General features: G+C 39.9%; 1 protein-coding gene across 1 annotated transcript; it reads left to right on the top strand.

The window, feature by feature from the left end:
• Positions 1-5,108: 5,108 nt before the first annotated feature.
• Positions 5,109-17,673, top strand: cacng1b (calcium channel, voltage-dependent, gamma subunit 1b). Its single transcript, XM_058049639.1, has 4 exons — positions 5,109-5,444; positions 16,339-16,413; positions 16,901-17,038; positions 17,111-17,673. The coding sequence occupies exons 1-4, from the start codon at positions 5,204-5,206 to the stop codon at positions 17,341-17,343; spliced, it is 687 nt and encodes a 228-aa protein (XP_057905622.1). The 5' UTR covers positions 5,109-5,203; the 3' UTR covers positions 17,344-17,673.
• The last annotated feature ends 789 nt before the right edge of the window (positions 17,674-18,462 follow it).

Here is an 18,462-nt window from a genome sequence, read left to right as displayed (position 1 = left end):
AAAAAAAACATCATCCTTCTTCCAGGGAACACTTGATTGGCGGTGACGTGTTACCATGGCGCCCGCACACATCCTGCCTTGTTGCTTAGAGACAACGATGAGGTGTAGGGTTTTTTTTTTTTTTTTTCTTGGTCTCGCGGCAGTCACACGATGAGCTGTGATCAAAATGAAAGGGAAGGTCAGAGGGTCACGCGGTACGATGCCCCTGTGCCAAAAGACACCATTATTACACACTTAAGAGACAAGCGGCGGTGTTCAGCTGGAGTCTGGTCCGCCGGGAAGGAAAGAAGGGGTTTTACTGCAAACGCATCCAGGTGGAACGTGATAATGAAACAAGCGCCTCTGGAGACTCGCCGGCGTGTCTCTCCCCGCCTTAAAAGCTTGTGAGGGAGCTGATTTAAGCGTTGATGATCAATTTCCTGCTTCACTTAGCTGGTAATGGTGTTTACAGAGAGCACTTTCGCTTTTTAAATAGTGTGACATGTCTGTCCGAATGCGACAGCTGTGATACACTATTGGGACACCTGGTTGTTACACCGCTTCCACTCTTGGGAAGGTATTAGAGTGGGTCTGGAGGGACCTTTATACATGTCAGAGGTCACTAGCAGTGTCAGGGTTCATCCCAAACGTCTTTGATGGGGTGTTGATATCGATATCGATATCGAATATCAGGCCAGTATCAGCAAAAAACAAGTATAGGATTGTATCATTCAGTCATTCATTCATACCGCTTATCCTCACTATAGGGTTGTGGTTATGCTGGAGCCTATCCCAGCTGTCTTCAGGCGAGAGGTGAGGTACACCCTGGACTGGTCGCCAGCCAATCACAGGGCACATATAGACAAACAACCATTCACACTCACATTCATACCTATGGACAATTTGGAGTCACCAATTAACCTAGAGAGATGGAATTGAACTCGGGTCTCCTAGCTATGAGGCATGCATGCTAACCACTCGTCCGCTGTGCAGCCATAAAGATAAACAATGTAATTGAATATACAGAAGAAATAGAACAGTGCTCTATAAAATGTAACTAAATGAAGATGCATAATGACATTGTATGTATGTACTGTATACTACAGGGGAAAATTATATTTTTTAAATATTTTAAAATATTTAAAAAATATAGAACAAATAAAATTGAACAAAAAAATGTTTTTCGCATGATTTAACTTGACTGGAAAGTGATACTCCACACAGAGATGGTCGAAGGTGGAATTGAACTCGGGTCTCCTAGCTATGAGGCATGCATGCTAACCACTCGTCCGCTGTGCAGCCGTAAAGTTAAACAATGTAATTGAATATACAGAAGAAATAGAACAGTGCTCTATAAAATGTAACTAAATGAAGATGCATAATGACATTGTATGTATGTACTGTATACTACAGGGGAAAATTATATTTTAAAAATATAGAACAAATAAAATTGAACAAAAAAATGTTTTTAGCATGATTTAACTTGACTGGAAAGTGATACTCTACACCAGGGGTGGGCAAATATTTGGACTCGAGGGCCGCATTGAGTTAACAAAATTGTCTGGGGGGCCAGAACATATATTTAACACACACACACTATTTTATGCTTATCATTTTCCTTGAATTATTTGTCTAATTTTATCTGTAAAAGTGTTATCCTATATCAGTTGTATGTTCTCATGTCCCTTTTTTAGGAGCACTTTAAACATCACACCACATCAAACTATGTCATTTAATTTGACAGTTTTGTTGTTTATTTTTTACTAAATCAGACATCTGACTTGCAAGTCATGTTGCCAGTTTGTATGTTAAAAGTTGAAGTTACTTAGAAAGCAACTGGCGGGCCGGATTCAAACGCTTGGTGGGCCGCATGTGGCCCCCGGGCCGTAGTTTGCCCACCCCTGCTCTACACAGAGATGGTCGAAGGTGGAATTGAACTCTTGAGCTGTGAGGCCTGCGTGCTAACCAGGCTAAGATTGTCTCGACCTGCATTTAAGATCTCTGATATCAGCAAACCCCAGCAAACCACAGTGAGAGCCATTATCCACAAATGACAAAAACATGGAACAGTAGTTAACCTTCCCAGGAGTGGCTGGCCAACCAAAATGACTCCAAGAGGTCACAAAAGACCCCACAACAACATCCCAAGAACTGCAGGCCTCATTTGCATCAGTTAAGATAATTGAATTCTATTATAGATTATTATATATATAGATGCTGTGGATGACCTTTCTGCCTTAAAGGGGACTTATTATGATTTTTTCCATTTTTCTGACCTTTAAATGTAGTTATAATGTATTCTCGTGTTAAACCATGCCAAAGTTTCAGATAATGAGGTTTGCGCATTTGAAGTGAGCCCTGAAAGAAGTTTGGGATAGCTCAAAATGCTCGGTTTCAGAAGGCGTGGAAAAAACTGCCACTTTGTGATGTCACAGAGGAGTGGACTTCCTTATATGGACGCGGCTGTAAACAGGGTTGCTAATACTGGAGTTTTTTACACACTGGTAGTCCTGCAAAATGCATTACATTACAAGTACGTTACAGATGATGTAGAAAACTTCATGCAAAAATGCTAAAGCTACTTACCATAGAGAGATGCCTTGAAATAATCTCTTTTCTTGAGAAACTTTGGACTGGACTATCCAGTCTCTACTTCCGGATGGGATTTGGGATCCAACATGGCTGTATATTGAAAGCAGACATTTTAAAAAGATAATTATTATCAACTCCAATGTGAATCCCTTATCCAAAACACGTATTTATACATATTTTATGTTTTTTTTGCACAAAAGGCAAAAAGAGGCGATGACGGAACTGCACAATAGAAGAGATCATGTTTAGTTTTAAGCCGTACAGATGACCACAAGGCAGAAGTGCATTTTATAAGAGCTCGGCATGCATCTTCCCATGGAATAAAAAACCCCACAGTAAGTAGGAAGGGAAATTTTAAACAATGCACACATGCATTAGTTCCACATGTGAAAATGGTCGATAACTCACGGTGTTATATTTGTAAATAAATTCTTATTTTCATGCGAACCAACCATTTCTTATGTTGTAGCATAGTTGCATGGATATTTTGGCTAAATATTAATTCATTCATTTTCTCCCGCTTATCCTCACGAGGGTCGTGGGGGTGCTGGAGCTTATCCCAGCTGTCTTCGGACAAGAGGCAGGGTACACCCTGGACTGGTCGCCAGCCAATCACAGGGCACATATAGACAAACAACCTAACCATTTTATCATCCATTAATTGTATTTTAGATTTGTATTTACTGATTGGGGTTCAATCCCACCCTCGGGCATCTCTGTGTGGAGTTTGCATGTTCTCCCCGTGCATGCGTGGGTTTTCTCCGGGTACTCCGGTTTCCTCCCACATTCCAAAAACATGCTAGGTTAATTGGCGACTCCAAATTGTCCATAGGTATGAATGTGAGTGTGAATGGTTGTTTGTCTATATGTGCCCTGTGATTGGCTGGCGTCCAGGGTGTACCCCGCCTTACGCCCGAAGACAGCTGGGATAGGCTCCAGCACCCCCCGCGACCCTTGTGAGGAAAAGCGGTAGAAAATGAATGAATGAATTAATGAATTTACCGATTGTTTATGTAAATTTAATGCTATTTTATTGAATGTATTTGATTTATATTTAATGTACTTACTCAACATCCTCATCAAATGTAAGAATATGATTTACTCCTCTGCTAAGCTTTTATATATTTACTGATTGTACACATTGTGTTTGTATTGATGTAATTATTATTATTTGATTTGTTGAATTATTAGGTTGGTATTAAATTTGTTTTATTTAATCTTATTTAAATAACAATGTTGTATTACACTTTATGTATTTATCAGACACAGGTACACCCTGGACTGGTGGCCAGCCAATCACAGGGCACATATAGACAAACAACCATTCACACTCACATTCATACCTATGGACAATTTGGAGTCACCAATTAACCTAGCATGTTTTTGGAATGTGGGAGGAAACCCACGCATGCACGGAACACGAGAAAATGCAAACTCCACACAGAGATGGCCGAGAGTGGAATTGAACTCGGGTCTCCTAGCTGTGAGGCCTGCGCGTTAACCAGTCAACCGCCGTTCAGCCCCTTGGCTAAATATATATTCCTAAATTTTCCCAAAAAGCCTTTTTCTCCCTTTTTTGTCGAGAAATGACATTTTGCTGAAATATACCTGTGTTCTATTATTGATTACTAAAGAACGGAAAATGTAGAAACAAACTTTTTTTTCCTGATGAAAGATGAGTGTCTAGTCTTTTTTGGCATATACCATGTCTATATAGCACAAGAACACAATATTCTGTTTAATCATCAAAAATGGTCGATCCTTATAGGGAACAATGGCTGGTGTTGCTTGAGTCAAGTGTCTTCAAGTGTTTTTCTTTGCAGCTGTTTTTCAGGTAATTCTTTCCCTTTGGGAATTGCATCATATTAGTCTCTTAAACGACTTTCTTCTTCCTTTTGCTTTCCTTTGTAGAGTGAAAAGCCCAGTTGCGTTATCAGGGTTGAAAATGGGCCAGACTTTTGACTAAAGTGGGGCACAGCGATTTAAAAAAAGCCCGTCCATTTGCTGTAGGACTGGATGAAAAAGAGGATGATTGTGCCCGTGAGATCCGTTACTTTTTTTCTCAAGTGCTTCCCGCCGACATTTTGTAGTGGATTACAACATTATCGCTGTCCAGGGGAAAAAGTTAGATCTTTTCACCTGAAGACAATGGTTGTTTTAGAGGTGCACAATGAGGACCGTGTCTCCCAATGTGGATCACCTCCTGCCATCAGGTCTGAAATGATGACTCCTGATTGGCTGAGGAACTAGATCAGCTTGTAATAAAGGAAATAGTCCCAGGACACGGAGCACCAGAAACAAATGAGCTTGAAGCAGCTCAGAGAGAAAGGCGATAAATGACCTTAAGATGACATCAGAGTGGTCACATTATAGGTTCGGAGTGGGAAACACATCCGAGTAGGAGTAGGTCTCATCTGGCCAGTGTCCTCACCAAATAGAACTAGTGAGGGAGAGGAAGAGCGCAGAGGTAGAAACTAGGGCAGTGTTATCAGGTCCCCCTTCTTCTTTTTTGTAAGGACCACCAGGCACAAGGCAGAGGAAGAAAAAGGAGCCGAGCAGAGAAGAAGTGTGGAGAAGAACCTCCAAGAAGAAGCCATAAAGTGTCTTTATAGGCTCACACCTACACTGCGGCATGTTTGAGGAGCAGGCCACCAAGGTCAAGATCACCTCCGTGGTCATCGTGGTGGGCATGTCGGCAATGCTGGCCGCCGTTGTAACCGACCACTGGGCAGTGCTGAGCCCCCGTGTGGACAAGTTCAACGCCACCTGCGAGGCGGCCCATTTTGGCCTCTGGAGGCTGTGCAAAAAAAGCATCTTCATCGTGGAGGAGGACCCCCAGGGCAAAGGCTGTGGACCCATCAGCTTACCTGGAGGTATGACGCCGCCTCACTTAAGGGCACTTTGTTGATGTCTGCTCGGTGAACCATTTTGGGTTACTTCAGGTAGAGTTCAAATTGGATCTGGGACTTTAGAGAAGCAGCAGTGGAGAAGCATCATGATCAAACATTTTTTTCATGTTTCTTTTACAGGGTAGGGAACAATTTTTGGTAACTTGGTATTGGTAATGGTTTAATTTCATTTGAACATGCATTGAGTGCATCCCATAATCAGTTCACAGTTCCACATGTCCAAAAGGAGTAGGAAGAAGCAAAGGTTATTAAATCCTACCCCTCCATCTGGTACTTTTACAATCAGTAACTGTTACATTTGTTCACTTCCTGCATTTATAATTTAATTTAATTTAATTTAATTTAATTTAATTTAATTTAATTTAATTTAATTTAATTTAATTTAATTTAATTTAATTTAATTTAATTTAATTTAATTTAATTTAATTTAATTTAATTTAATTTAAAATTGTCACGTATCGAAGTACAAGGTGATATGACCATCCAATGACATAATGGGTACCATAGTAAGTGTCAATATAGTGATATGTATAGCACATCATGACTGGTTCAAGACTCTTCATCCTTGTATTTAGCAAACATCAACTGCTTGTATTGTTTCTTGAATTGGCTCATCGTTGTGCATTGTTTGAGGGTCTTACTCAATCCATTCCATAGTTTGATTCCACATACTGAAATGCTATGGCTTTTTAACGTAGTCCTAGAATATAAGTGTTTCAAATGTAGTTCTTCCCTGAGATCATATTTCTCCTCTCTTGTAGAGAAGTATTGGATGACATTTTTAGGTAATTGGTTATTTTTAGCCTTGTGCATTATTTTAGCTGTTTGAAGATGAACTATATCAGCAAGTTTAAGTATTTGTGATTTTAGAAATAAGGAGTTAGTATGTTTTCTGTAGGCGGCATTATGAATTATCCTTACTGACCTTTTTTGCAGTACATTTAGCGAGTGAAGATTGCTTTTATAGTTATTACCCCATATTTCCACACAATAAGTAAGATATGGTAGAACTTAAATCTAAATCGACTGGACAGTGGAGAAAATATGAAAAATGATATTTAGTATATGTATACATTACATTTTGTGTATATGATATTCTTATATATCAGGTACATATGTATTAGGGATGGATATACTATGTGTTTCTGCTCATGAAACAACCACACACAAATAGTGTTTTGAGGACACGACACAATTAGTATAATGACAACAAGAAAGCAAAATTGTTAGACACTTGAAAATATTAGTCCAGAACGTGATATACACTGCAGTTTTAAAAATTATAAAAAAATAAAATAAAATAAATATTTAATGTCGTTAATTAATTTTAATTAATATATTTGAAAATGAATGTCATGAATAGACAACTTTTTCTGTTTAACAAATAAAATAAATATTTACAAATAAAAATGTCTAAATTTAATCACTTTAATGAAAATATAATATTTTATTATAAGTTTAAAAACAACAAAACATAATAATGAACCAACCAAAGGTGGAAACCTCAATATTTAATTAATATAAATAAATAAATTAAATTAATATAATATGATTAAGGTTTAAAGTGCCAAAGTAGTTGATCTAGTCCAATTATTCCCACCTAGGGATGGCGGTAACATTTCCGGGATTTGAAATTTGTACTTTTTAATGCAACATGAAGACAAAATGTGGAGACAAAGTATCTCCATTTTTTATTAGAAGAGTCCTGCTAATCGCTTGCCTGGCATTCAGCTAGGTCCTTGTGCCAGAAATAGGAAAGAAAGCAGGTTATTAAAGTGTTATTTCATGCAATATTGTATTGCATTGCTAAGATCGTTAAGAACGATCATTGTCATTCTCGCCTTCCATGTGGAAGTGGTAAATTTTTGGCTTGTTTGTCCGTTTACCCCACTTTGTTTGAAACACTTTCTTAAGTTCAGAGTAAGTCAATGGTAGAGGCTAACTTGCTAGCTCGCTTGCAGCGGCCATCTGTTATTTCTCTGTAGTGACCCCATAGCCTCCTTTATGTGGTGTAAACAAAGAATAATAGGCGTGCAAGGGGTGAATATAGGGGTGTTATTTCATGCCATACTGCATTCATGGCTAAAATCGTTTCAGGGATTTGAAATTTACAAGTTTTCATGCAACATGAAGACAAAATGTGGAGACAAAGTAACACCATCTTTTATTAGAAGAGTCCTGCTAATCGCTTGCCTGGCATTCAGCTAGGTCCTTGTGCCAGAAATAGAGAAGAAAGTAGGTTGCAAACCAAAGCTCCTAAACATAAGTACAAGCATTATTTTATCCTACCTTGTGTTACTCGGGTCCCTTTATCTCCATCTGTACTTCTTTCACTGCTCCCTCCAGAAGACACATGCCAGCACATATGTTGGCAATGAAACACTCAACACAACAAATGCTCTTCGCTTTGGACGGGTCTCTGTTTTGGTTCATTTTTTAAATAAACAACCTTGGATCTTCAACATTAAGATTTAAGAAGGTCTAATTTTCAACCTGAGTTCTAGTTAGTTTCGGAGTCACAAAATAGACATTTGTGCCTTCCAAAGAGCAGCTAGCCTCTGGCTGTGTGTGCGTGCCCACAGTCTCAGTGTGGAGATTTCAGTCTGACTCCCATTGACTTAGCCCGGGGGTTCTTGCACCTCCACATCAGGACAGGCCTTAATAAAGTGTGGCTTAGAGCTCCATCTCGCCAGTTAAAAGTCCACCTGGGAAACTCCATAGGGTGGATGAAGAGAATTGAGGAGGGGTTACGTGGGTGGATACAGGCAGGGATTCTTCCGATGATGGGGAGGGAAGATCTGTTACAACTGTCCAAAGGGGGCTTTTACGGCGTATCGTACGTGCGGATTGAAGGTCTCCAGATTGTCTTGTTGGATAATTATGGAGGCAAGATTTGCTGTCAAAGCACCTGCATGGAACCTTCCTAGAAAGAGCTGACAGATATGGACTCTGCCCTGCAGGAAAAGCTCTAATATTGAGAGAAAACAATTAGCATTTTAAAAGAAGCTGAAAAAATACAATGTCTTGCTTTGCTACATTGCGGTTCAAACATCACTCCCTCACTGTATCACGTTTTTTTTTTATAATTAACAAAGGATTGCAGTTTCCTGGTTGATTATGTCCTATTATTAGTCAAAAAGACAAGTCATATGTAGCATTCTGTTCACTAACCTGCACAATGTGGTGTAAACAAAGAATAATAGGCATGTAAAGGTGAATATATGGGTGTTATTTCATGCAATATTGCATTGCATGGCTAAGACTGTTAAAAATTATCATTCTCATTCTCTCATTCCGTGTGGAAGTGGTAAATTTTTGGCTTGTTTGTCCTTCTGCCCCACTTATTTTGAAACACTTTTTTAAGTTTAGAGTAAATAAATCGGAGAGGCTAACTTGCTGTTACGTCTCTGTAGTGACCCCGTAGCCTGCTTAATGTGGTGTAAACAAAGAATAATAGGCATGCAAAGGTGAATATAGGGGTGTTATTTCATGCCATATCGCATTGGGTGGCTAAAATCATTAAAAAAGGTTCTCCTCTCATTCCGTGTGGAAGTGGTACATTTTTCAAAACATGTTTGAAACATTTTTTAAAGTTTAGAGTAGGTAAATCAGAGAGGCTAACTAGCTAGCTCGTTTGTTATGTCTTTGTAGTGACTCCGTAGCCTGCTTAATGTGGTGTAAACAAAGAATAATAGGCGTGCAAAAGTTAATCTAGGGGTGTTATTTCATGCCATATTGCATTGGGTGGCTAAAATCATTAAATAAAAGGTTCTCCTCTCTTTCTGTGTGGAAGTGGTACATTTTTCAAAACACGTTTGAAACATTTTTTAAAGTTTAGAGTAGGTAAATTTGAAAGGCTAACTAGCTAGCTCGTTTGTTATGTCTTTGTAGTGACTCCGTAGCCTGCTTAATGTGGTGTAAACAAAGAATAATAGGCGTGCAAAGGTGAATATAGGGGTGTTATTTCATGCCATATTGCATTAGGTGGCTAAAATCGTTCAAAAAAGGTTCTGTTCTCATTACGTATGGAAGTGGTACATTTTTGAAACACGTTTGAAACACGTTTTAAAGTTTAGAGTAGTTAAATCGGAGAGGCTAACTAGCTAGCTCGTTTGTTATGTCTTTGTAGTGACCCGTAGCCTGCATAATGCGGTGTAAACAAAGAATAATAGGCGTGCAAAGGTTAATATAGGGGTGTTATTTCATGCCATATTGCACTGCGTGCCTAAAATCGTAAAAAAAAAAAAGTTTCTCCTTTCATTCCGTGTGGATAGGGTACATTTTTGAAACACGGTTGAAACATTTTTTAAACAGTAGGTAAATCAGAGAGGCTAACTAGCTATCTCGTTTGTTATGTCTTTGTAGTGACTCAGTAGCCTGCTTAATGTGGTGTAAACAAAGAATAATGGGAGTTCAAAGTTGACTATAGGGGTCTTATTTGATGTTTACAGTGATTTAATAATGTTATGCTCCGACTACAAAAATGCTGCATTTATTAATATTGACTCCTACTTTGGGGAAATGATCATGGTAGGTACGTCTGTACAGTATTTTCCATGTAAATCTGGTTAGCATGTCAGCCACACTTTTGACTGACGTTTTGCCAAAAACAATAGCAAACATGTTTTCTTGTCTGCTGTGGGACAAGAATGTACCAGTCCTCTTCTGACGTACGTAGCTGCGGCCAGATTGATGATTGACACATTGAATAGCTAATGAGCAATGTACCGAATGATGGGTGGGCTTTTGCAATGACGTCCGTAAAGGAGACAAGTATAAAGACACAGTGCAAGGAAGCCATGGAGCTGAGTTTGCATGGAGTAAGTGGATACCATGGATACCAAATGTTACCAATACCCCTTTTCCATGGTGTGAGTAGGTTTTTGGAGCTTTGGTTTTCCATTATCATGTTTCCAGAGGGGTGCTGAACCGGAACGTTTTTTTCGTTCAACTCAAATCCAAAAGCTTGAAGCGTTTGCATCAGGAAGTGGGGGAGGTATTACCTCCATTTCAACTCAACTTTTTAATAATATGAGAGCAGATTTTACTTGAGTCAGCAAATGCTGGAATTGTAACGTCATGTTTGGTAAACACCTGAAAATATGCAGTGAAGCATGTGAAGGATTGCGTCGCTTGCGATCTAACCATTCATTCATTCATTTTCTACCGCTTATCCTCACGAGGGTCGCGGGGGGTGCTGTTTTCGGGCGAGAGGCAGGGTACACCCTGTACTGGTCGCCAGCCAATCACAGGGCACATATAGACAAACAACCATTCACACTCACATTCATACCTATGGACAATTTGGAGTCACCAATTAACCTAGCATGTTTTTGGAATGTGGGAGGAAACCGGAGTACCCGGAGAAAACCCACGCATGCACAGGGAGAGTCGTAATGCAAACTCCACACAGAGATGGCGGAGGGTGGAATTGAACTTGGGTCTCCTAGCTGTGAGGCGAGCTAACCAGTTAGCCTCAAATATTTTTTTTTATATAGGAATATAAAGGGCTCAAGCCAAAAATCAGTATGCAGACCACAAAAGATCTGCTGTGGCGACTCTGTAATAAGGAAAAAGCTGAAACAAACAAACAAAAGAGGTGATGATGCAACTCCACAATAGGAGAAATCATGTTTGGTGCATTTGTAAGCCGAAAAAACAGCCACAAATGTGGCAGCAGTGCATTTTATAAGACCTCGGCATGTATCTTTGCCTTGCAAAAGACTGCTCTCCAGCAAACCAGGAAGTGAAAAGGCTTGGAATGAGGATGTGTTTTCAATAAAAGTGCAATAATATTAACGTCTCTATCATTAAAAGTGCTACAAAACTCAATGTCAACTTGCCGAACACAGATTGATGTAGTTGGATCACAGGAATATCGATATAGTAGATGTTATTCACAGATAAGAGCGATTGTTGCATTTATGAACTGATTTGTAACAAGCTTTGATGAAGCTGACACAAATGAGAAGGCCATTTGAATGCATCATTGACCTTGCAGTATGACTAATAGACATTTAGTTCCGGGGGAGTGATTGGAAAGGTAAACGTCATTTTCATCAGTCCACCTGCCATTCAAAGTGTTTGCTTCTTTCAGCTTCATCCTTCTTTCTAAATAGATCTTGTTTTCTCCACTGGAGGTGATGATGCTGTTTCTTTTTCTAGCAGCACAGAATGACCGCCTAATTCTGGGTCAATGTGAATAGGATGGGTGGCGCTGCTGGTTATTTAAATGGATATTGCATGAGGCGCTCTGATAAAAAAAAAAAAAGTAGGACGGAACGAAGCTTTTGTCATACCCTGTGGGTTCGTGCTGTGTGATGCAGGGCCTAGAAAAGTCACAACTGTTGTGTATTGCAATTATACATACCATGTATGTATAGATATAGATAACTTTTTGGACTTTCTTATGTGTTCAAATACAGGAAGAAGTGTAAAAATTGGCAGAGTGCAGTTGTATGACATCCCCATCAGCAGTGTAGTGCATCAACAGTGATTTAACCCCTACTTTGTCCCATGAGCCCAGTTCTGGTCGGATTTTGGAGATGACGAACGTAGTTACGGTTAGTTGGTGGGGCCACCTAAGTAATGACTTTGGATTCTCCAAACAAAAGAGCAGTGATGGGAATAAAATTCATTCATTCATTTTCTACCGCCTTTTCCTCACAAGGGTCGCGGGGGGTGCTGGAGCCTATCCCAGCTGTCTTCGGGCGAGAGGCGGGGTACACCCTGGACTGGTCACCAGCCAATCACAGGGCACATATAGACAAACAACCATTCACACTCACATTCATACCTATGGACAATTTGGAGTCGCCAATTAACCTAGCATGTTTTTGGAATGTGGGAGGAAACCGGAGTACCCGGAGAAAAGCCACGCATGCACGGGGAGAACATGCAAACTCCACACAGAGATGGCCGAGGGTGGAATTGAACCCTGGTCTCCTAGCTGTGAGGTCTGCTAACCACTCGACCGCCGAGTGGTTTCAGTAATAGTTAATCTAACTAATTACTTTTACTGTCAGCATAACGCCGTTACCATTTTCGACACCCCGTTACTGCATGTTACTGAAGTCGCCTAAAAATATATCAATGACTTCATAACTAATCTGCAGCGCAGTGAGAGTGTGAGAGTGTTGCAGAGTAACAAGGGAGGGGGTGATATAACCACATAAGCAATGAGGATTGGCTAAGGTTTAGTAAGATTGCGTTTTCAGCCAATCAGAGAACTTGGTTGGGCGGGCCACATAGTGAGAGATGGCGAGGGAGGAGTACTCTAGTGAGAAGACAGCGTTTGCCAAATGGTAGTACAGACACTACTTTAACCTCGTTGATGTCAAAGGTCATATGTACATAATGTTCCCGAAAAAAGACTTTGCCCACATCTTGTGTGAGCAACTCAAACCCACGGAAACACCTGTAGACTGCAATAAATGCAAACCTCGGTAATGGTACCCGTCTTTGCTATGTGGAAGGAGGGGGGCAATAGTTACTTTTACTGGTAACGAGTTACTTTTGTAGTGGAGTAACTCCATTACTTTTTTTGAGAATTAACTAGTAACTATAACTAATTACTTTTTTAAAGTAACGTGCCCAACACTGCAAAAGAGTAATACATTTGCATAATAAAAATGCCTCCTTAAAAAAAAATCAGACTTCACAACCACCGTGGAACACGTACACATCAATGGTCAGACGACAGCGCTGATAGCGATACAACTGGAGAGAAAGTAACACTGAGCAATTGTAACTGATTTTTCCAAGGATGCAAATGTATTATCCTTTTGAACATATTGTTTGGAGAAGCCAAACACTTTACTTAAGTAGCCCCACCAACTAATCGGAATTACATTCCTCATCACTGAAATCCAACCAGAATCCGGCTCAATTTCATGCCAAAAAATCTGAACTATCCCTTTAAAGGAAAACGGCACTTTCTTTGGAAATTGGAATCATGAAGACACGTTTTTCTCTTTTCTGTGCATTCTAAAGATATAAAAACAGATAAAAAGAGACAGCTCATTACTGCACGTAATGGCGTCCACCGACACTACATAGCATTAACTTTTCATTCATTCATTCATTTTCTACCACTGGAGCCTATCCCAGTTGTCTTTGGGCGAGAGGCGGGGTACACCCTGGACTGGTCGCCAGCCAATCACAGGGCACATATAGACAAACAACCATTCACACTCACATTCATACCTATGGACAATTTGCCTAGCATGTTTTTGGAATGTGGGAGGAAACCGGAGTACCCGGAAAAAACCCACGCATGCACGGGGAGAACATGCAAACTCTACACAGAGATAGCTGAGGGTGGAATTGAACTTGGGCCTCCGAACTCCCGCACTAACCACTTGTCCACAGTGCAGCCTAGCATTAACTTTTCAAAACAAAAACCCAGTTCTGATATGTAGCCTTACCATGTAGCCTTACTGGTGCTGATGCACTGCAGGTGATTGTCTGGTGAAGCTAGTCGCTAGCCGGTTAGCAGTGTGGCAAGGTGTAAATACCCCAGTAACGTTGTTCTTCTTCGACATAACAATGTTAATAACAATTATAACAATATCGCTGTTGCTTCCCATTACAAGCATTTTTAGCTGCGTCTTTTTACCTGTTTTTATATCTTTAGAACACAGAAAAGAGTAAAACATATGTGTTCATGTCTCACACAAGGATTGTGGATGATGGTTAAAATTTCCAAAAAGTGCAGTTTAACATGTGGATAAATAGATTGGACCAGCCAGGACCAGCTGCAGGAGCAGCCTGTTGCTAGGTAACCTCTTTAGTGATTCTTTCTCATCCGGAGTAACAAACAGCTCCTCTGTTGCCTGGTGTGAATATATACACTACTTCATACAATATGTGCTCACACACACACACACACACACACACACATATATAATCCATTGGTGTGGACAGAAAGAGCTTTATGGGTTTAATCTCAGAGAGAAAGGATGGTGAAAAGTGGGGCCATTCATTTGGCCTTTACATCCCCTCCACCTCCACTCAGCTCAGCTGCCCTTAGAGACAGCAAACATATTTTGGGCAAAGTCTATGAATGTAACCATGCATAGCATGCCACCATTAAATGTGTTGTTTTAGCAATGCTATGATGGCCATATATACGTACACACTATTTTTCTATTTATTAGAATGCAGTGAATGAGTACTGGGGCTACAATGAAATTGTACTTGCACCTTCAACAGATTAATGTCATAACATTGGAATAAAAAAAGGTATTTTGTAAGAATTAAGTTGGAATATTACAAGAAAATGCTTAACTTCACAAGAAATGTACTTTTAATATAATAAAGCATACAATTTAAGAGAAACATCATATATTACAAGCCCATGGCTGCTGTTGAGCATACATTTTTACATAGAATGTCAGCCTCATTTGTATTATCAAAAAATTTAAAATGACGTGTGTCTTCAAGAAAGAACTATACTTAGGCAAGATGGCGGCGCATACACCCAGCAAACCCCAGCATCTCATCCACATTTGCAGTTTTGTCGTATTATTTTGCTGGTTTTACATCCATCCATCCATTTTCTATGCCGCTTATCCTCACTTGGGTTGCGGGTATGCTGGAACCTATCCCAGTTGACTTCAGGATAGAGGCGTAGTACACCCTGGACTGGTTGTTAGCCAATCACAGGGCACATATAGTACATATGAGTATTCTATTTACTTGTCAGCAGGTGTCAGTAATGTTCCTGTAATATTCGGAGAGACACAAACGCCGCAATAAAGGGCTTTTGGTGCAGTTTTGCAAAACAAACAGGTACAAATATCCCTAATGCAACCAGCCAAGCTACTGTAGCTGCAGTCACTGCACGCCACTTCCTGTCCACCTGCCACTCACCTCCCGTGAGGGGGACCACATTTATGGTAACACACACAAGCACAGGTCTTATTTATGCCTTAAATGGCTAATTTACTTGTACTGTATCTACTATATTGGGTAATACCAGTGTATAGGTGACTATAGGGGTGTTATTTAATGCTTAGAAGACTCCAATAAAAGGTTGTAAACTGGTTTTCTATGCTTTGACTATTCCATTTAAAAATAAGGAATCCTGTTTTGGGGCTGCATGGCGATGGAGTGGTTAGGACGCTGGCCTCACAGCTAGGAGACCCAAGTTCAATCCCACCCTCGGTCATCTCTGTGTGGAGTTTCAGTGTTCTCGTGCGTGGGTTTTCTCCGGGTACTCCGGCTTCCTCCCACATTCCAAAAACATGCTAGGTTAATTGGTGACTCCAAATTGTCCATAGGTATGAATGTGAGTGTGAATGGTTGTTTGTCTATATGTGCCCTGTGATTGGCTGGCGACCAGTCCAGGGTGTACCCCGCCTCTCGCCCGAAGACAGCTGGGATAGGCTCCAGCACCCCCGCGACCCTTGTGAGGATTAACGTTTGAAAATGAATGAATGAATGAATCCTGTTTGGCAGATATTGACTTGTAACTGAGGGATTACTGTAATTTTATGAGAATGTAAGGGAAATCTAGAATGTTAGAGAAGAATGGGGAAATATTAAGAGAACCCCCCCACCCCCCCACTCCCAAAATAAAGCTGAAAGACTTTAACTAATACAATCTTAATATTACAAGAGAGAACACTGGATATTTATGAGAGTAAAGTGAAAATATTCTGATACTATTGCATTTTTATGAAGACAAACATTTTTAAAGATTTTAAAAGAAGTAAAAGTAAGAAAGCTGGAGGAATGTGAAAGCCTTTCAGCATGATCAAAAACATCAGCGAGTAACATGGAATACATTTGCAATGAGAACGCATACTTTTAACTTGTGGTTATACTGTACGACTCTTTCCTTCTTCTTCTGCAGCCAAAAACTGCTCCTACTTCAAACACTTTACATCAGGAGAAGAAGCTGAAGTTTTTGAAGTGAAGACCCAGAAGGGTAGGTATAATACAGTCGCAAACACAAGCATGGAGTTCCCCACCTCTGTGGTCATATCCAATATATTTTTCTGCTCTGGCTAGACTTCCAGTCCCTGTTTAATTTATATTTCCAAGTACCTGCTGTTGCCTCATCACTGCTGTTGGTGAGATAGGAAACAACATGTAAAAAAAAACTGTGTGTGCATGGTTCCTCCCGCAGTAGGAACGTTGACACCACCAAACAGGATCATTTTGTAGCACACGGCTGGAGCTTTCCTGCAGGGAGACAGAAAGTGGCCATATTGTTGTTTTGCTGTGTGTTATTGCTGTTGCAGCATCTTATCTATCATGCAAATGGAATTATCCAGTGCCGCTTTGTACAAATTGTTTTGTGCAAGAGGCTAATTGAAAGGCTAATTATGTGTGTCATAAGTGAATTATGTAAGCCATGTTGCATTGCGGCGTATCCACTCTCCCTAATCATTAAGTCCGTGCTACTTTGTCAGAGTACAACATCTCTGCAGCGGCCATCGCCATTTTCAGTCTGTTCTTCATGATCTTGGGAACGCTCTGTGTCATCTTCTCCTTCGGGAAGGGGCGGGACTATCTGCTACGTCCTGCTGGAATGTTCTTTGCCTTTGCAGGTGATCATTATAAGCACTTTCTATTTTTTATGCTAAATGGGAGCTACTAAACTTAATTTATCTCGCATACAGGTCTCTGCATCATCATCTCTGTAGAAGTTATGCGACAGTCCGTCAAGCGTATGATAGACAGCGATGAGACCATCTGGATTGAGTACTACTACTCATGGTCCTTCACCTGCGCCTGCGCCTCCTTCACTCTCCTCATCCTCAGCGGAGTGGCACTCCTCCTTATCTCTATGCCCCACATGCCCAGAAACCCCTGGGAGACCTGCATGGATGCTGAACCTGACACCTTAGATTAGCTTTACACCTGCACAAAGGAGGCTCACGGCATACAAGTTGCATGATTCCACGTGTCCTCTTGAAAAGTTACTTGGACATTTGGACACCAAAAAAATTGGGCAGTACAATACAGGGATGACCAGCACATTGAAAACACTTAGAACGTGGTATATAGCAACGTATCGGTTGCTGTATATTTTGGACCAACGTAGCATTTGGGAATAAATGTTGACTATACAAATGTTCCAGTTGCAATATTACAAGAAAATCTAAGATTTTTGGATTTTCATACATCGTGCATGAATCACATCATGTTAATTTTCAATCTTACATTTTTGTCATACAGTATATACACTATAATGGGTAACTTTGTTGTGAAAACAAACACATTTTAATGTCATTTTATGGGAAAAGTTGTGTGATGAATGATAGTGAATGTATTTTATTACATTTCATTAAAAAAATGCATTAATTTTTTTATTAATCTAACTCAATTAAAATTATAATAAATAGAATTCTGAGTATAATTAATGAAATTAAATTGTAAACATGACAATAAAGTCATAATTTATTATTAGAGAAAAAAATCCTGATTTCATGAGAAGAATGGGAAAAAAATCTGATTCTGATTTCATAATAAAAAAGTCCTAAAATAAGAGAATATAATGACAATGTTAAGACTTCAATGAGAAAAAAAAGTTGTAAAAATATATGCAACAGAGTTGTTATTGTAATTAATGGTCTCAAAACTAAGCATTCATTTCAGTCATATTTAGCGCAATTTAGTGTAATCTCTAAATGTACTGTTTGTATGTGAGTCATCTTTTTCAATAATGTGTTTTTACGTGTTGGCCCCCTTGAGAGGTTGGGGGTGGAAAACAATGGTTAGTGACACCCGGAAATGGACATTAATTGTGTTTGTTCTGCGCATCAACTGGCGCCCATTTTACTTGGGAGGGCAAGGTGAGTAGCGGAGGGGGGGAATGAAAATGGAGGCATGTATATGTGAGAGTTGTCGCTCCAGTAAATGGGAAATATATACTTCAAAAATGTCCAACGTTGAGTGATATGCCTTCTTGGTAAGAAGGAGTTTGCTAACCACCAAAGCAGTTTAAGTTTAGCCTACTGCATCAACGTAA

Source organism: Doryrhamphus excisus, chromosome 15, assembly GCF_030265055.1.
Source record: "Doryrhamphus excisus isolate RoL2022-K1 chromosome 15, RoL_Dexc_1.0, whole genome shotgun sequence".
Lineage (NCBI taxonomy): Eukaryota > Metazoa > Chordata > Actinopteri > Syngnathiformes > Syngnathidae > Doryrhamphus > Doryrhamphus excisus.
The sequence above is the reverse complement of the archived record's forward strand: the minus strand, read 5'-3'. Positions and strand labels throughout refer to the sequence as shown.